This window comes from Anopheles stephensi, chromosome 2 (assembly GCF_013141755.1).
Source record: "Anopheles stephensi strain Indian chromosome 2, UCI_ANSTEP_V1.0, whole genome shotgun sequence".
Taxonomy (NCBI): Eukaryota; Metazoa; Arthropoda; class Insecta; order Diptera; family Culicidae; genus Anopheles; species Anopheles stephensi.
Window position 1 is genome coordinate 66,208,703 of NC_050202.1, and position 16,747 is coordinate 66,225,449.

The 16,747-nt window shown below is 45.2% G+C and overlaps 2 protein-coding genes across 9 annotated transcripts; both read left to right on the forward strand.

Moving 5' to 3' along the window:
• The first annotated feature begins 633 nt into the window (after window positions 1-633).
• LOC118504317 (monocarboxylate transporter 9) lies at window positions 634-10,273 on the forward strand. Of its 8 annotated transcripts, none has more exons than XM_036038639.1 (6): window positions 634-877; window positions 1,965-2,123; window positions 6,166-7,768; window positions 7,829-8,008; window positions 8,075-8,200; window positions 8,274-8,425. In XM_036038639.1, exons 3-6 carry the CDS (start codon window positions 6,166-6,168, stop codon window positions 8,423-8,425), a joined length of 2,061 nt encoding a protein of 686 aa, XP_035894532.1. In that variant the 5' UTR covers window positions 634-877; window positions 1,965-2,123. The 8 variants fall into 8 exon arrangements, with proteins under 8 accessions (XP_035894532.1, XP_035894533.1, XP_035894534.1 ...); XM_036038640.1 differs by having other exon boundaries at window positions 634-834; window positions 1,882-2,123; XM_036038641.1 differs by having other exon boundaries at window positions 634-834.
• A 324-nt stretch (window positions 10,274-10,597) lies between these two features.
• Window positions 10,598-16,720, forward strand: LOC118504319 (major facilitator superfamily domain-containing protein 6). Its single transcript, XM_036038645.1, has 10 exons — window positions 10,598-11,519; window positions 11,612-11,875; window positions 11,941-12,177; window positions 12,242-12,377; window positions 12,450-12,785; window positions 12,858-13,019; window positions 13,077-13,443; window positions 13,531-13,614; window positions 13,689-13,897; window positions 13,980-16,720. The coding sequence occupies exons 1-10, from the start codon at window positions 11,374-11,376 to the stop codon at window positions 14,199-14,201; spliced, it is 2,163 nt and encodes a 720-aa protein (XP_035894538.1). The 5' UTR covers window positions 10,598-11,373; the 3' UTR covers window positions 14,202-16,720.
• The last annotated feature ends 27 nt before the right edge of the window (window positions 16,721-16,747 follow it).

The following is a 16,747-nucleotide window of genomic DNA, read 5'->3' on the forward strand; positions in this document are numbered from 1 at the left end:
TGTTATTAGGTATTTATTTAATAATTTTGTGGCAAAGTAAGTGGTAAAAGTTCATCTATTCAGTCGTTTGAAGTTATTTTTTAATAAGAAAAAATAGTTATTAAATTAATTAATTGGACTCAATTGCGATTTCATTCCTGTTTTGCATATGGCGTCCATTTCTTTCCGTGTACTAGTTAAAACTTAAATTATATGCCTCTTCAATCGCCACCCAATCTTTGATGCTACAAATTAGTAATATCATTGCGCAAGTAGACATGAAAGTCACTTGCGTCACTATTACACAAAGTTAGTTGGTTTAATTATGAAAACATACTACGCTACAGCTCTGGACAGTATTAAATACATTGATAAAATTCAACCACAGGCAAAATAACAATAGACACTTTTGTCTATTGCAGCTACATTTAAACCATTTAATTAGCTGCGGATAGAAAATCGAAACACACAATCAACACAAGATGCACACCGATCATAATCACGCCGGCCACCAAACGAAATGGAAAACGGCAGCGAAGAAAAGAAAACAACATAAGTAAAACTGTTGATTAATTCAACATAGCGCACATTTGCAACAGGGGCCAGCCACACTACACTCACGCTCGGCAGCACCACGCAACCCAGCCCAAGGATCGGTGTGTGTGCGTGCGCGGCCGGCCCATCGAACGCACGTTAATCTCACGCTGTACCATTTTAGAATGGGCAGATCATGCCGTCGTCGCACTTCGGTTTTGGCCGCCAGCGAAGCAACATCACCGCCGTTCGTTTGCTACGCGGTCCGACAAATTTTCCCGGTCGCTTTTGAGCTCTTTTCGTTGTTTCGCTTTTTTGGAGGTTTGTGTACGATCGCGATCGTGTTTTCTCTTTTGAAAAAAAGGTTGGTCTACGTGTGTGTGTGCGTTCGTAATTTTTGCATCATGCAAAATGATGTAGTTTAATGTGTTATTCGAATTTTGTGTCAGTGAAGCAAAACTAAAACAACTAACTCGTGACTAGTGCGTTTAAGTCACCGATCTACCCATAGTGTGCATGAAACTGTTGCTTTCGTGTAGATCGTGTTCGTTTTTGATAAGATTTTTGGAAACGTTAAAGCATTGAAACTTTCAATGATAGTGCTGCATAATTCATCCAATTCTATGCCCAAGAATGCTGGTAAAGCAGTTCGAATGGAAGGTGTTAGAACAAATTTAAAATAAAAAGCAGTCCATGTGAATGTTTTATCAATGGGGCAGGTTCGGGTTTTAGGTGGTTCGGCTTATCTTACGCGTTTGTTGTAAGAGTGAAATAATGTTACGATTACTAAGCGTGTGTTAGCAAAACCACAGATATTGCTTCGACTAGTAGTGCATTATGTTAAGTGCGTTCAGTTCAACGTTTTATAGATGATTGAAAACACTATTTCGTTCTACTTTTCTGGATGTAAAACAAAAACACATCGTTCGACTTGGCGCATTCCTGTGGTTGGTGAATTTGTAAAAGCAGAACTGGTGTCGGTGCGATTAGAGCGGACCACATAAGCGTACGAATGCAGCGGACATGTACCGAAAACAGATCGAACGTTAAAAGCACGCCCCGAAACGTGTTTTGGATGGGTAACGCATAGAAGAACTAAATTCCATCTTCTATCGCCCCCGATCGATCTTGCCTATTTTAGTCTAATGCTACTAGGCGTTCAGCATTATCATGGGTTTAGCGCATCACCGGACGCACGTCGCTTAGTGATCGCTTGTAGAAGAAAGTTATTCTAAATACCAAACGAGTGTCAAGCTTTTGGGGGCTTAAAACAGCTTTGCAATAAAAAAAAACACACACACACACCATTCCGCCCCAGTGCATTTGAAATAAAACGCCGTACAAAAACCGATATTTTCTCACCCACAGTGGTTCGTAGTGTTGTGATCGATCGACGAGCGCCTACGCCACCATCATTTTTTGTTCTGTTTTTTTTTAATCCGGAATTTTAGTTTTTCTTTTGGTGATCGTGTCGATTTTGGAAGGCGAAAGTTTAACCTCCAGAAAGTTCGACGACAGCAAGCGTCCCAAAAAATAAACCACAACGCTACACGCGCGCCGGTTTTCGAACGATCGTCAGAAGCAGCCACTTTTGCTGATACAGCAGCGTGGTAAGTTTATTTACCATATGCTGGGTGGCCCGATTATGCCAGGGGAGTGTATTTTTCGTTACTTCTGTGTGTGTGTTTTTTCTTCTTTTGGTTTTTGGGCCGTTCAGTCTTTGAACCAGACATGCAAGATTTCTACAACGTGCGTAAATCGTCTGCTACGGGATGCGAGAAACGTGTGTGATATGTGTGCTGAGTGCCGATATGCCATGGATGCGTGGTGTGGCGGTTAGAAAACAGGACGGAAGTTTAATAGACGTTGTAAAGACACTGTGATGAAAATTCATGTACAATGAGAGGTATTGTGTGAATGCATGGGTCAGGGTTGTTTGTTTGTGTATGAGTCGAAGCGACTTGGACATTCTTTCCAAATTGGCTCTTTCGGTTCTGTTCGTATCGAGACTCCATATTTACCACCAAAAAATGGTTGTGAAATGGAACCACACGAAATGAGGAATGACGACGCTCAAAAACATAATGTCAGTGAACGACACAGCTGTGCAAAGTGGAGCTTACTGAGAAAAGGTCGTTTTTCGTAGGAATCGGGAAAGTATCATCGAACATTCAGAATGCTATGAAAAACTCGAAAATTAATTTTAAAACAAAATATTGAGGTGCTAACTAATATCAAAACGACTTACAACTAATTTAAACCGTTCCGTTATGAACTTCAAATTGTGTTAAATGTACCATGAAGTACGTCTCCACCAAAGGGTCTCGTCTAGAACATCCATAGTGGCAGAGGAGTCAGGGTACCGGAGCTGTAGACAATTAGTGTAGCATTCACGACTGTTACTTCCCTCGCGTGCAGCATAACACTTCGTTTGGCCTTCTGGGTACGAAGTGAGGCGCCTCGTCGAGACCTAGACCGTGAGCTTCACTTTCCCTTCGCTGGCAAGTGGCGAAACGGCAGCACCACCAGCACCAGCAATGTAGCAGTAGCGGTCAGCAGTTCACTGTAGTAGCCACCAGGGCTACTAGGCACGTTTTGTGTCTTGCACTATGCACCATCGAACCGATATTGATCAGTGATAAGCGAACCTGCGAGTGGCGCTCCCTCAAAAGTACGCTGATGCTGATAATGGAGTGTTTCGCACCCTTTTTCCCAGATTCAGCTTCACCCTGCATCGATCGGCACACCACGTTGCTATCCGTGCAACGATTCTGCAACAATAATCATTCGCGAGCGTTAATGGTGCACATTTAATACATTCCAAACATTGATAATCCTGTCCTGATAGATCAGGATTGCCTACGGCGGGAAGGCCAGCCAGCAAAACACAAAACATTCTAGAACATTCACATGTCACTGTAACGGATTAGCTGGCTGATCAAATGTCGACCCTCGAAAATAGCGTTAGCCTTGCTTCACCCAACAACCAATCGTACAGGTCTGAGGTTAGTTCTGATGTCGCTCCAGTTCTTGTCGCCAGATGCGTAAGAAGATCTCCTGCTTAGTATCCATTAATAACTTCTGCGTCGCGGCTACGTCATTAGCTTTGCGCTTGTTGTTCAACCATTTTGGAACCGGTCTCCGGCAAGCTAGTCACCCCGTGTCCTCCTCTCCTTTATCTGGCCCGGCAGCTCCAATGCTGGAGTGCTATGACCTACAGCCAGGTGCGCCATCACTAGCCGCTAGTCGTAGTACTATCACGCATTCCATCTGCAAACACTTTCCAAGCGTGGCGTACCAACAACACGTTACAGAGCCTACGGTGCCCGTTCGGTACAGCAACTCCCAAGGTATGACCTTGACTTTGAGACGGCGAGTTATGTGTGCGCAAATAACAACCGTCTGAAGAGGCCAATTGATGGAGAGAGAGAGAGAGAGGACGTGCGAGCAATGGAAACACACAGACCTCAAAGATGTTGGGTAGCGAAAAGTGGTCGAACGAGTCCTCGGGCCAGCATTGTAATTCGCACAATCGTTCCACAAACGTTCGATGGTATTGCTGGTACAGTTTGTTGGACGTGATCATCGACGATCGGCCCGTTTTCCACGGACCGGTCGGTATGTGCATGATGTGAAGCATTTTGTGTAGCCTCGTATCTAAAGCTCTAATGCATTATATTGTTGTATACTGATCGTGTTCCCGAGTTGTCCAAAAACAGACCGCCATACATGGCTGGCTGCACTCGCTGATCGTTAGCGATGGTGTTGAATAACAAACTCTCAGCCCGGTGCACGATGCGTTTGGAAAATTGTATAAATCTTTCGCTAATGATACGATGGAAACTTTTGATATTGTTCCCACTCAGGTTGTATGATTACTATCTCTCTCGCATTCTCCCTTAATACTTTCCGAAAAGTAAAAGAAACCCAACGAAAATGTAGTCATATTGCCATATGTGGGTGTGCACCCTTCTAAATGGAGCTTCCGAGAAAACGAAACGCACCAAAGGGAGGGTTTCTTTCGGTAGAGCAATGCTTACCCACAGTTTCATTGTCAATTCCAGCTTTTCCTGTCATTGTCCGACGCGCCCACACGGTTGTCTGAAAAAAAGTGCCATCCATAACGTGTTTGTTTCTGTATTTGGAGAGAGGCGCGGACCAAAAATTGTACATGTGCTGACCATATTTGGCGGCCGGCAAATGTCTGGTGAATGGCGGCGCTTCGGTTGCTTCTTCGATTGTTGGCTCCTTTTTTTCTGCTTCGAACAGCTAATAGTGCGATCCTAGCGAAAAGGGGTTATGAATTATTGGACAGTGAATTGTGTGCTTGAGTGGAGTGTCAAGATCAGCAAGATCGTGTCATTTGATGGGGAAACCCCCAAGGGAATTCGGTTAGTAGATAGTGCAGACTACTTCGTTTTCGCCGATCTTCAATATTGAATGGTGGTTTGATAAATCATCCTTCATTTTGTTGTGTGGTTGTGTTTCAACATGGTTAATTTTTGGTCTAGTCTTGCTTTCTTGGCGATCAATCGAAACAATAATCAAACACCCAGTACCTAATGTAAAAACCGGTAGCAGTCATGGGATATCGGTTACGCACGACTTCCCTGTGACGCCAGTTAACGGCGCACAACGCCACCAGCGTGAACGGCCGCATTCGGGCAAATAAAGTTCACCCCAAAACGTATGATGCAGACAAAAAAATTAAAAATCCACCAAAACGAAGGCTCGTACGCGGTGTGTAGCATGCAGTGGATACGCGAAGTTGTGGAGGTAGGGCTGGTGTTTTTTTATCTTAAAAATTATATGTATTAAGAAGCACCCACCCCTTTTCTCCGTTCCATGGTCCACATGGAGCACGTTTTTTGGTCGGCTACCTTCACCGCATTGGACGATAAGATAAACAATATGTACAAACGAGTTGTACCGCATCCTAGGGGCCAAATGGGAGACGCAAAATGTAAACGTGTTACCGAAGAGTTACCGAAGTTGAACGATCGCAAACCATGGTGCCCCAAACGTACGAGTCTTTCCGGGTATAATATATCTAGCGCCAGGTTTACCAATGTATGAGTGTGTGTGTATTCTTGAATCGGAAGAATAAGTGTAAGAAACCACCTCTTCGATGCCAATCAATGTTGCTTGTCTCATGCGAAATCACATCGTCACGTGAAGCCGCTCGAGAGTATGGCGCACCGCGGAAGGTATAGGGTTAACCGGATGATCACGAGTTTTTTGATTATTTGGGGTGACTCGTTCCTAATTCCGATACAACCTCGATTGCGACAGACTTCGATAAGTCATGACTCAGGTGAAAGTGAAACAGGAGTGGTGAAACAGACGATTGATATGGGCATGTTTGCAATCGTAATATTATACCGAAGTCGGAAGCCCACGGCAGGAATCAAACGGAGGCGGACCAATTTAAATATTCATCGGAAAGTGTGTCTAGATGCTGTCCCCATACCGATTTAGACGTTCGAGTTTTAGTTATGTACATGTGGTTAAGAAACATTGTCCTGTACTAAAAACGTACTAAAAACTATTAAAGCCATTTAAGGTTGATTGGTAGGGATCTTTTTGCTGGGAACACTAACTACAATAATATCCCGTGCTAAGATTCAACCAGCTCTTCATTCTCATCTTCAGATGCCGCCACAGAATACGATCGAGTTGACCACCAAACCGGAAGCGGAGAATGGTGCTACCGGAAAACTTTTGCCCGCCAACGGTAATGGTGAGACGGCAAAGGACAAGGAGGATCCACCCACAACCACACTGATCGTACCACCGGACGGTGGTTGGGGATGGCTGGTAATGGTGGCGTCCTTCTTCTGCAACGTGATCGTGGACGGTATCGTGATGAACGTCGGCAGCTTCTTGGGCCCGATACGGGACGAGTTCGGTGTTAGTGAGGCGGAAGTGGCCCTGGTCAGCTCGTTGCTGAGTGGGTTTTACCTGCTGACCGGTCCGTTCGTTAGTGCACTTGCTAACCGTTGGGGTTTCCGGATCGTGACGATCATCGGTTCGATTGTGGCCGCCCTAGGATTCTTCGCGTCGCAGTACGCCACAAGCATAGTGTTCCTGTACATAACGTTCGGGTTTGTTGGTGGCGTTGGATTCTGTTTCATCTACGTACCTTCGGTCATCACCGTCGGATATTACTTCGAAAAGTGGCGTGCGGTCGCGACGGGTATCGCTTTGTGTGGTTCGGGAGTCGGTACGTTCATCTTCTCTCCCGTAAACGCGATGCTAATCGAGTCGCTTGGTTGGCGCAGCGCTCTTGTTGCACAGGCGGCCATTATCCTGTTTTGCATCGCATGCGGTGCTATTTTCCGGCCGATCCAACCGACCGAGGTAACCGCTACCAAAACCGATGATACCCCGGCGGATAAGGGTATCCTGCTGGGCGAGGGCTTACCGGTCGTCTACACAAGACCTTTGCCTGAAGGACGCTACGCCTACTCGATGCCAAACAGTTCGCACAACACGTGGATGGGAGCGAACCCGAACTACCAGTATCCGACCGCTGCCGAGATCTTCCGTCAGGGCAGTGGGCACAATCTCGATCGCCGACCATCGCACACATCCGGTCAGCTGGTTAGTCACAATTTGCAAAGCACCACCAAGAAGCTGGAGAAGATCCAGAAACGCCTCGCCGGACAAATGACACCGGACGATACGATTCATGCGCACGGTTTCGCTACGGCACACCATGAACTGAATCCTGTCGGTGAGGCGGACGAGGAAGAGACAGAGAATGGGACACTGCTAACGGCACCGGAGCAGCAAGCTGCCACAATCACGACGGCATCGACTCGCCGGCATACCGTATCTGGACGACGACCGAACGAACCGGCCAACTCGCGGCATGGCTCACGAAGAACGCTGAACGACGGTGCTCGCCCAATGTATCGTGACGATATCTTCTTCACCGGCTCCCTTGCACGAATTCCACAGTACAAGTCGCAAACGTCCCTCGGTTACCATATGTCTGTGACGCGGTTGCCGACACAGGCCGATGTTGAGGAAACGGAAACCGAACAGTGCATGGTATGTCCGGAAGCGGTCCGCCGTACACTGGCTACTATGTTGGATATGTCGCTACTGAAGTCACCCTCATTCATGATGCTAGCCTTCAGCGGGTTCCTTACGATGATGGGCTTTTTCGTTCCGTTCCTGTACGTCAAGCAACGTGCCGTGGCCGGTGGAATGGCAGATGAGGTGTCTACGTTTATCGTTTCGGCTATCGGTAAGTTAATAGCTGCGTTCTCTTGTGATCGAGGGCTAACAAAGTGCATTTATCCAACAGGTATTTCCAACACAATTGCTAGGGTGGTCTGCGGATTGCTGACATCCTTCAAGAATATCAACGCACTGCATTTGAACAATGCTGCAATCACGCTGGGAGGCATAGCGACAATGATCAGTGGTATCTACATTACCGAAGCTTACCAGTTTACGTACGCGGGTATCTTTGGACTTGCAATAGGTATGTTATTCGGTACAAACTAGTCGTAGTACAGCTCATCTAACAAACTTGCTTTCGGTTTTACAGCTTGTTTCTCTGCGCTACGTTCAATTCTGGTGGTCGATCTGATGGGACTGGAAAAGCTCACCAACGCCTTCGGTATTTTGTGCCTGTTCCAGGGCATTGCTGCGTTCCTTGGTGCACCGATAGCAGGTTAGTATTTTAAACCCCTTTCTGCGCTTCGTAAGGAAAAATTTTGCTAACTACGACGTTACTCTCTTTATAGGATACTTTACCGAGCTGACTGGCAGCTATGATGCTTCGTTTTACATTTCCGGTGCTCTTATCACACTGTCGGCCATTCTCTGCTACCCGCTGGCCATTGTGAACCGATGGGAAAAACAACGTGCCGCTAAGAAGGACTCGCAGAAAGTTTAGTGTGGATCGGCTAGCCTGCAAACCGAGGATTAATCTATTATTATTCTAATATTTGCCTTTATTAAAGTACGTTAGTGTACCGCTACAGTGCCGGCGATACTGTGCCTGCGGTACACAGAGCGAGTGAGAAGCTTCTAATCGAACATAAAACAGAAGCATCTTATCATGCCAAGCTGAAGCATCTTGCATTGGTGGAAGAAAGCAAACAGTCTTTCGAATACGCCATAGCGGCAATTGATTGATTGCTGATCTCCATCACGATATCCTACAGCGGCACTCGCACTTTTAAGGATAAGCCTGTAAGGAAATGAACTCGGTGCTATTTCATCAATAGGCTCTCATATTAGTTAATATTTTATGCAATCAATAATCTTGGCTTGGCTGGTCTTGGCTTAATTACTGCATACTGCATTCGAGCTAAGCACATCGCTAGGTAGTAGAGAATGATTGCAAATTTTGCTCATCCATAGCGTTATTTGAACAGATGGTTTAAATCGTATAATTTAAGAAGTGTCAACAACGGTCTTTACCTGCGCGAAGCAATGTTTGGTTAAGCAAGGCAAAACCCGGAACAAGCATACATGAAAAAGATACAATAGTGAATTTTTTTAAACACTCTTCATCTGACTTAAGCCGATCCTGTTAGCACACTTTTTCTTTTAATACTTCACCATACAACCGTTTAAAATAGGGAATGGGAATCAATTTCTAAAAACAAGAGGATAAAATTATGAATTGCATACATTCGCTTTTGCTGCACACTTATAGCAACTAATGTATCAAAATTGTTCTAGAATGTTCTGGCGATACAATTGCTTATAAAATCAATTATCAGCCATGTTTAGGATCTAGCCAACGTACATACAAACTGCACCGTTTAATCTGCTTCCATGTATGTTAGCAATATTCCCACTAGCTGTTACATGCGTTACAATTTTGCGTAACGTTTCGAGAGACTGAGCAAGGGTCCAACGTAAGCCGTCATTCCGACAGGTGTAGAAGAGCTGATTGAACTAAAAGACATTCGACTCGGGGTTGACTGCAGGTACGTCTTTAAAATGCAAGACTTCTGGTTTCATCAATATTTAAACATACAGCAGTAGTTCCTACCATGCCATACTCTTCCTACCTTCATGGGAAAGAGTCGCCCGAACGAGACAGGAAGTCCATAAGTTTTATTTAGATTTGTAATTTTACACTCCTCATTAACGACAAACCTGTACGCAACTGTCCACACGGTACGGTAACTGTCCATCCATGCAGAAAACGGATCGCGTTAGGCTTGCTGTTTGTGGCCGCACCCCTTTTGTTTGATATGTTTTTGTGTGTTAGCAAAGCAGCATAACGATACGAGTTTTCTGTGCGCAAATAAAGTAAAGTACACTGAACGAGCGTAAGCTGCATGTGTGAATCACTAACCACAAGTAAATCACGATTGAAAGACATTAGCATAGCAGGACAGAGCAACGGGCGAAGAAAACAGGATGCATGCAAAACGGAACGCAATACGAGAATAAATTATCTGTGATATCAGCATATATGAACTATCTTAAGAATATGTTGTTGATATAAAACTGCAGACATCACGGTGGGAAGGGAGTCGTACATCCGCTCATGTGTCGAAGCCTGTGCAACACTATTAACTCTTCCAGAACTCTTCCACTCTTTGAACTCACGCTCGGAGTTAATGTCTTGAACTATAATGCCTTGCATACTGTTCGTCAGGCATGGTCCGGAGGGCAACACGAAATGCGACAGAATTAATTCATCTATTTTTCTGGTACCCCATAGCTGTAGATGGTAGAAGAACGTATAAGTGGAATAAATATACCTAATTTAAGATTTGTACTTCCTGTGGGAACGAGTGTGTGTAAGTTCGAAATCGGCTAAAACGTATGGTGAAAGAAATCGAAACGAGTGACGCAACGGTTCACTTCCTGCTTCCCATTTTCATTGACCAGGATATTAGGTAAGTTCTGGAATGGAATGCATTTCGAAATAGCCATTTTTGTTGATTGACTCTAGCACTTGTAACGGCTCATACAAACGCACCCGCAAGCTGTCACCGTGAGCCAAAGCTTCCCAGAGTGACGGAATTCCATGCCCAAACGGGCCATTGCGCAGGTCCACCGCGTAACGGTCAAATGGTGTACGCTGTCTCTCGTTCACCCAGAGGAGGAGATTTGAGTTGAACTTTTTCTTGTAAGATATCGATTATCTCCCGAATCTCTCCCTAACAGTTGTGACCGTCGTCAGCGTAGTGGTCGCGAGCGTTAAGACTGGTGTGTCCCGTGCAGGAGCTTTCGTGGATGATGGCTGTGTGGTGATGCGAAGGAAAAGTTTATTCTGTGAAAATTAGCCGACTACTGGAGGTTTTCCATTCGCGATAGTATTCACGATAGAGCTCTAAAGGACTAGAGCATACTTGCTGGAGAACAAACAGCTTTCACTTCCCTAGCATTCGTTGGGAGGCTTTCCATAGTGGAAACGACCATCTCACTACTCATCTGTGAAGTGTAGAAGTTTTACGGAAGTGCTTTCAAACTAGCACAAACCAGAACAACTTGACCATCCAGGTCGGGCGGATTTGGTGTCAGCTTACATGCGTTATGTCATTCATGTAAACGAACGTTTCGGTAGGGGCGAAAGTGTTCATCCTAACGGGAAAAGAAATCGATGCCCTTGTGAGTGGTGCGGTGCGTGTGTAGGTGTGGGCTCTAATCCGTGACTAGGTGACCTGGAGCAGCATAACCCGTACAACCTGTGCCTGAAAGCGCAAACAAAAACAACGGAAATTCGTGTGCAGGCTCGGTACCTTGGAACGTGATATTCCGAAAAAAAAAAACAATCGACACCCCTGGTAGCACCCCAAATACTTTCCTTCAATTGGAAGAAATTATTGATCGTTCCGATTAGTGACGACGTGAGGCGTCCCCCTAGTGTCAACCATGCAACCCTTCTCGAACGACTACGGTGGAGGGTACGGTGGCAATGGATACGACCAGCAACCGCAGCAAGAAATTCCGATGCGTCCACAGGGTGTCGCACGGCCGATGGTTGACCCGGAGGCCATGGGTGAGGTAGACCCTACACTGTACGTTCCCAGCGTTGGGGCCAATGAATCAGACCCCAAAAAACCCAACCCTGCAACAACTGCAACCGTACAATCGCTTCTCGTTTTTGTAGATACCCCCAGGCGAAGGAATCGACACACAAGATCCGGGGCAAGTCGGACATACTGGAGATGGTGTTCGGATCCGTCGACCAGGAACTGCTGCCAGTGAAGACGTTTTACTTCTTCTTCTACTCCGCCTTCGGTTCACTGTTTCCGCTGATGGGTGTCTACTTTAAGCAGATGGGTATGAATCCTGGTCAGTGTGGGTTACTGATCGGTACGCGTCCGTTTGTGGAGTTCCTCTCGGCTCCATTCTGGGGTAGTTACGCTGATCGGTAAGTGTTGGACACGAAGATGTTTTTGTCGTAGAACGTAGAATAAACTCACTGTTGTGTTGCAGTTGTAAAAAAGGTAAAATGCTATTGCTGGCGTCACTTGCGGCATGGATTATCTTTACACTACCGCTCGGCTTTATTCAACCTCCGGCTACGAGCTGTATCGAGCGAAAGAATGCAACCGATTTCGAGCTCCGAACACCTCAAGTACCTCGTATTCTGAAGCGCTCCATCGACGAGAGCATGCTGGAAGAGATCAGTTTCGGCAAATATGCCACGGATAGTGACAGCTCCTTCACCCGGTGAGATACTTGGGGAGAGTTGGACCGAAAGTTGGAGTGAAGTAACTGTTTGTTACTGTTCTAGGGTGGAACGCGCGGCTCGGCCAGTTGCAGCTGCGGGAGTATCCCCGTTGGATGTAAGCTACGCCAACAACTTCAACGAAAAGCTGCATCGCGATTGGGTATCGCCGTTGTTCTCGTCGATCGTTTATCGTACAGCGGTATGTCGAGAGATTCTCTGTGCAGCGTGTTAAAATCCGTCTTTCTGTGACTACAATATTTCATGCTTTCAGGACATTCAAAAAGCGTTCTTCTTGTTGCTGCTACTGGTCATTATTGGCGAGTTCTTTAGTGCACCAGCCATCACACTGGCGGATTCAGCCGTCATCACGATCCTCGGTGAGGATGCCGATCGATACGGCCATCAGCGTATGTTCGGCTCTTTAGGTTGGGGATTGGCCATGTTCTTTGTCGGCATAGCGTTGGACCATTCGACAGCATTCCCGGACCATCCGTGCGGTCCGGAAAAGCAGGAGAAGAACTACACCATCTGCTTTGCCACGTTCTCGGTACTGATGGGAGCGGCCCTGATCTCCGCCACACAGATCCAATTCAAATATGACTACTCGGTAAGTATGTTGTTAGTTAGTAAACATTCAGCAAAAATAGACGTAAGTAATATCATTCGCGTATCTTTCTAGGAGACCCAAGAACCTGTCCAGGTGGAGAAGGTACCACAAGAACCGACGCACGAGGAACAAATGCAGGCTCAGCTGGCGCAACAGCTGCAGTTGCCGTCGCTTGCGGCCTCCGGAACAGGGATGGCTAGTGCAGCACCACCTCCAGCAGCTCTCGGTGCCCAGGTAACCTAATTGACGGCCACCGATAAACCGACCTTTAACATCTCTCCTGCTTTACAGACAAAAATGTTTGCCCAAACTACACGCGAAATGCCGGAATGGGTAACGGTGCTGAAGCAGTTCAAGAATCTCAAGTGTGCCTCGTTCCTGTTCGTTGCGTGGTTCATGGGCTTCGGTATCGGGCTCATCTTTACCTTCCTGTTCTGGCATCTGCAAGACTACGGTGGTTCGCCAACACTGTTCGGTGTCGCCTCGGTCATCAACCATATCTCGGAAATCTTTGCCTACTTCTTCAGCTTCCGCCTGATCACACAGATCGGTCACGTGAAGGTACTCTGTCTGGGGTTGGTCGGTAACATTCTTCGCTTCCTATACATCTCCTACCTGAAGAACCCGTGGTGGGTGCTGCCGTTCGAGTTTATGCAGGGTATGCACGATTTTTTCAGTGACTTGTGTGTGTATGTGTGTGTATGAGGTGAAGATTATACTTGGAAGTTGTGCTCTATCTTTACAGGTATCACTCATGCTGCCGTCTGGGCTGCTTGCTGTTCGTACATCGCGCACAATACACCCCAACACTTACGATCATCTGCACAAGGTAAAGTAGATCCCGTAAAACCGTGCCAGATTGTATGATTCAAGGTGAAACTAATTTTAAAACATCCGTTACAGGAGTACTGCAAGGACTTCATCACGGATTGGGTAGAGGCTGTGGGGCTGTCATTGGCGGAATGTTCGTCACCTACTTTGGTACAACGGCCACCTTCCGTGGTTATGGCGTGATCTGCATTTTGGTACTTGCCGCATTTGTGTTCATCAACTTCTACCGCAAAGATGAAGGCTTCATCTCAGAAATTCCTACCACGGAGGATCCTCATCAGGTGCGTCTAGCGTTCGAATAGGAGTTTTGCGATTTTCTGTAAACAATTTTATTGAAACATATATATTCCTTTTAAATTGCAGGTCGCAGAAGAGACGGCCCATCTGGCTCCTCACGGTGTTCCAAGCAATCCTATTCCACGGGCCCTCTCCAGCACGCGACTCAACGAGATCGGTCAGCAGAACGTTGATAATGGCTATGGCACCTATCAGACGACCGGTGGAGCTTTGGATGTGCCTGGTGGTGCTCCAAAGAATCCGTTCGGTGCACCGCAAGGTAACGTGTATGGCGGAAACCAGTACTAAACATTAAGCCACCACAAAGATCATTTCAAAGACAACAGAAAAGCGAGAAAAAGTTCATTGACTGAATCAAGCAAATTGGTACACGCGAGTCAACGGTGGCGAAATTGATGTCTACAAGAGTAACACACAGGATGTGAGTGTTACAAACATATGAACTATTTCACTTAAGATACTGAGCGACCAAAGTGTCAAACCCCTTGTACATGAGCTCAAGCAAAACGCCATTCAGCCATTCCGGCCCACATGCCGCCACCGTCGACGGCTACTTTGATGTGAAACGTAAAGGCGTACGATCGGTTGCAGAGACGCGCGGCACCATAAGCCATAAGCCTTGGTCATGGTTGTTAGCTACTAATTCTTAGACATCAGTAAAAAAAACTCGTGAAAATCCCAATCGCATAGAGAACACTCGTTTAATCAACCCACCATCTTGGAAAAGACCTTACCAATCGAAACAGCTGTCGTTTCCTTTCGTGGATCACTGTCCCAAGGTATATAAATATGCACTTGTCCCGCATATATTGTGTACTTACTCTTACTAATACTAGAATTAGTATTTCCAAGGTACTACACGCACCTTGATCTTAAGCAATTATCATTTGACGGCCACTTGCGTCATTCGACTCGTTGTTGTTTTCGAACTCGTTTTTCGTATAGCCTTTTCCTGTTCCTCTAGAAAGAAATGAAAAAAATTTGCTTGTTATCAGGTAGAGCATTCGAGCGACATCAAAGTTGCATTAATACTATAATCTATCTATCTATCACCGCACATTCTAGCTGGTGCACGGTGTGTCTGTTTAATCATAAGTTAAGCGAGCGGGACATATAAACTATCTAGAGTAAAAGAAGCGAAACAAAACGATCGACATCTATTGAAGAAATCTCGTGTAACGTATTAATGGTGGCATAATGTGCAGGAAAGCGCGTTTGAACTCTAGGGAAACTTTACATTTATACAACTGTTATAATGTCTATTCTAGTGTAGTCTAGTGTCCTGAAGGAACACATCGGTTCTAGATTACGCGACAAATAGTATGATAGGTATAATATAGCCATCATGTGGATGTGGTTGTACAACTCTCCCTCACTCTACCGTTTGTCTGTTGGTGTGTGTGTTCTGTAAGTGTGCTACCAGTGTTGGATCCCTGTGTAACGTGTGTACGAAACGAGTGAAGCGAGTCCCAGTGACTTAAAAATTAAAAACAATGGTAACAAAACATTAGTATATCGAACTCTATTGATTCCAACAATATCTTTCGAAAGTATCGAATAATTCTTAAGTTAACCAAAAAAAACCATTTTATGCACACAAAAATACATACAGCAACGTTGAACGAATCCAGAAGAATCGAAAAATGTGACGTAAAAACCATTCCAAGGCACAACGAATTTTGCTCTCATTTGCATGCCCTTTTGACCCGGTGAAGCTTGGTCCTGTTGGGTTCTCAGCTTCATCGTTTTAGTAAACTCTTGGCTAGTTTAAGTTTCTCCACAATGTCTCTTCAAGCAATGTCATAGCCGCAAGCAGCGATGAACAAACAAACAAACAACTAAACAGAACAATCTTATATAGTATAAAGTATAATACGGTGGCAATTTTTACGACGAACGTAAACATTACACGCAAAAGCTTTATTATCTCTAGCGAGACATCAGTGCGCATATCAGTTTCCAACCTTATACGTGAATGGTATTTTTATTGAGAGAGGTATATTTAAACCAGCAGCATATTGAATTGCCTACGGGATGGCACGGTAAAACGGATGGGTTTTTGGGATAGGATGCAACCGGCGTACCTGTATGATACGATTGGTGGGAGGGTATGCATTCCATCTTGCGCTATCTTACAGAGAATATTTACTAAGCGTATTGGAGCAGAAACAAATATTAAAAATATATATATACACACAAATATTACGATGAAAGCAAAAGCACTTGCGGTGAGAATGGCAGTGTAAGCGGAGCATTCCAAGATCAGATAGCACACCTTATATATGTTCATTAATTATGGTTAACAATATCGACACACACACATACATATGTGCGAATTTAATAAGTTACTGTTTTACCACCGCTACGCCATTAGGCAGGACGGTGCCAGTATTTAAGCTACAAAAGTATTACATACAAAATTACAAGTTATTTATTTCAAACGAATCGATTCATTCGTTCTATTGCGATCGTTGATTGCTGATGCTCTGTTGTTTACAATCCCATCGTAATCCTGATAGTTGTTTTCGTGACCTACCAACCGTAAACGAACAACCTGAGTAAAATCTTAAATAACACTAATATCGATCTACTAACTAACACGGATATTAAACAATCAAACAGAGCAACCCATTTGCCGTTCCAACGCATGACATGCCCATGATCGATGTACAGCACAGAAGAAGAACTGCATGTAAGAACGACCCACAAGCACACATACATACAACTATTGTAAGAAATGCACCGCTAAAAAAATTATGCTGTAAAGGTATCTCTAACTGCGTAAGCAACTCACCATCATGGGCAAATAAAGACAAAACGTTAAAAACGTACGC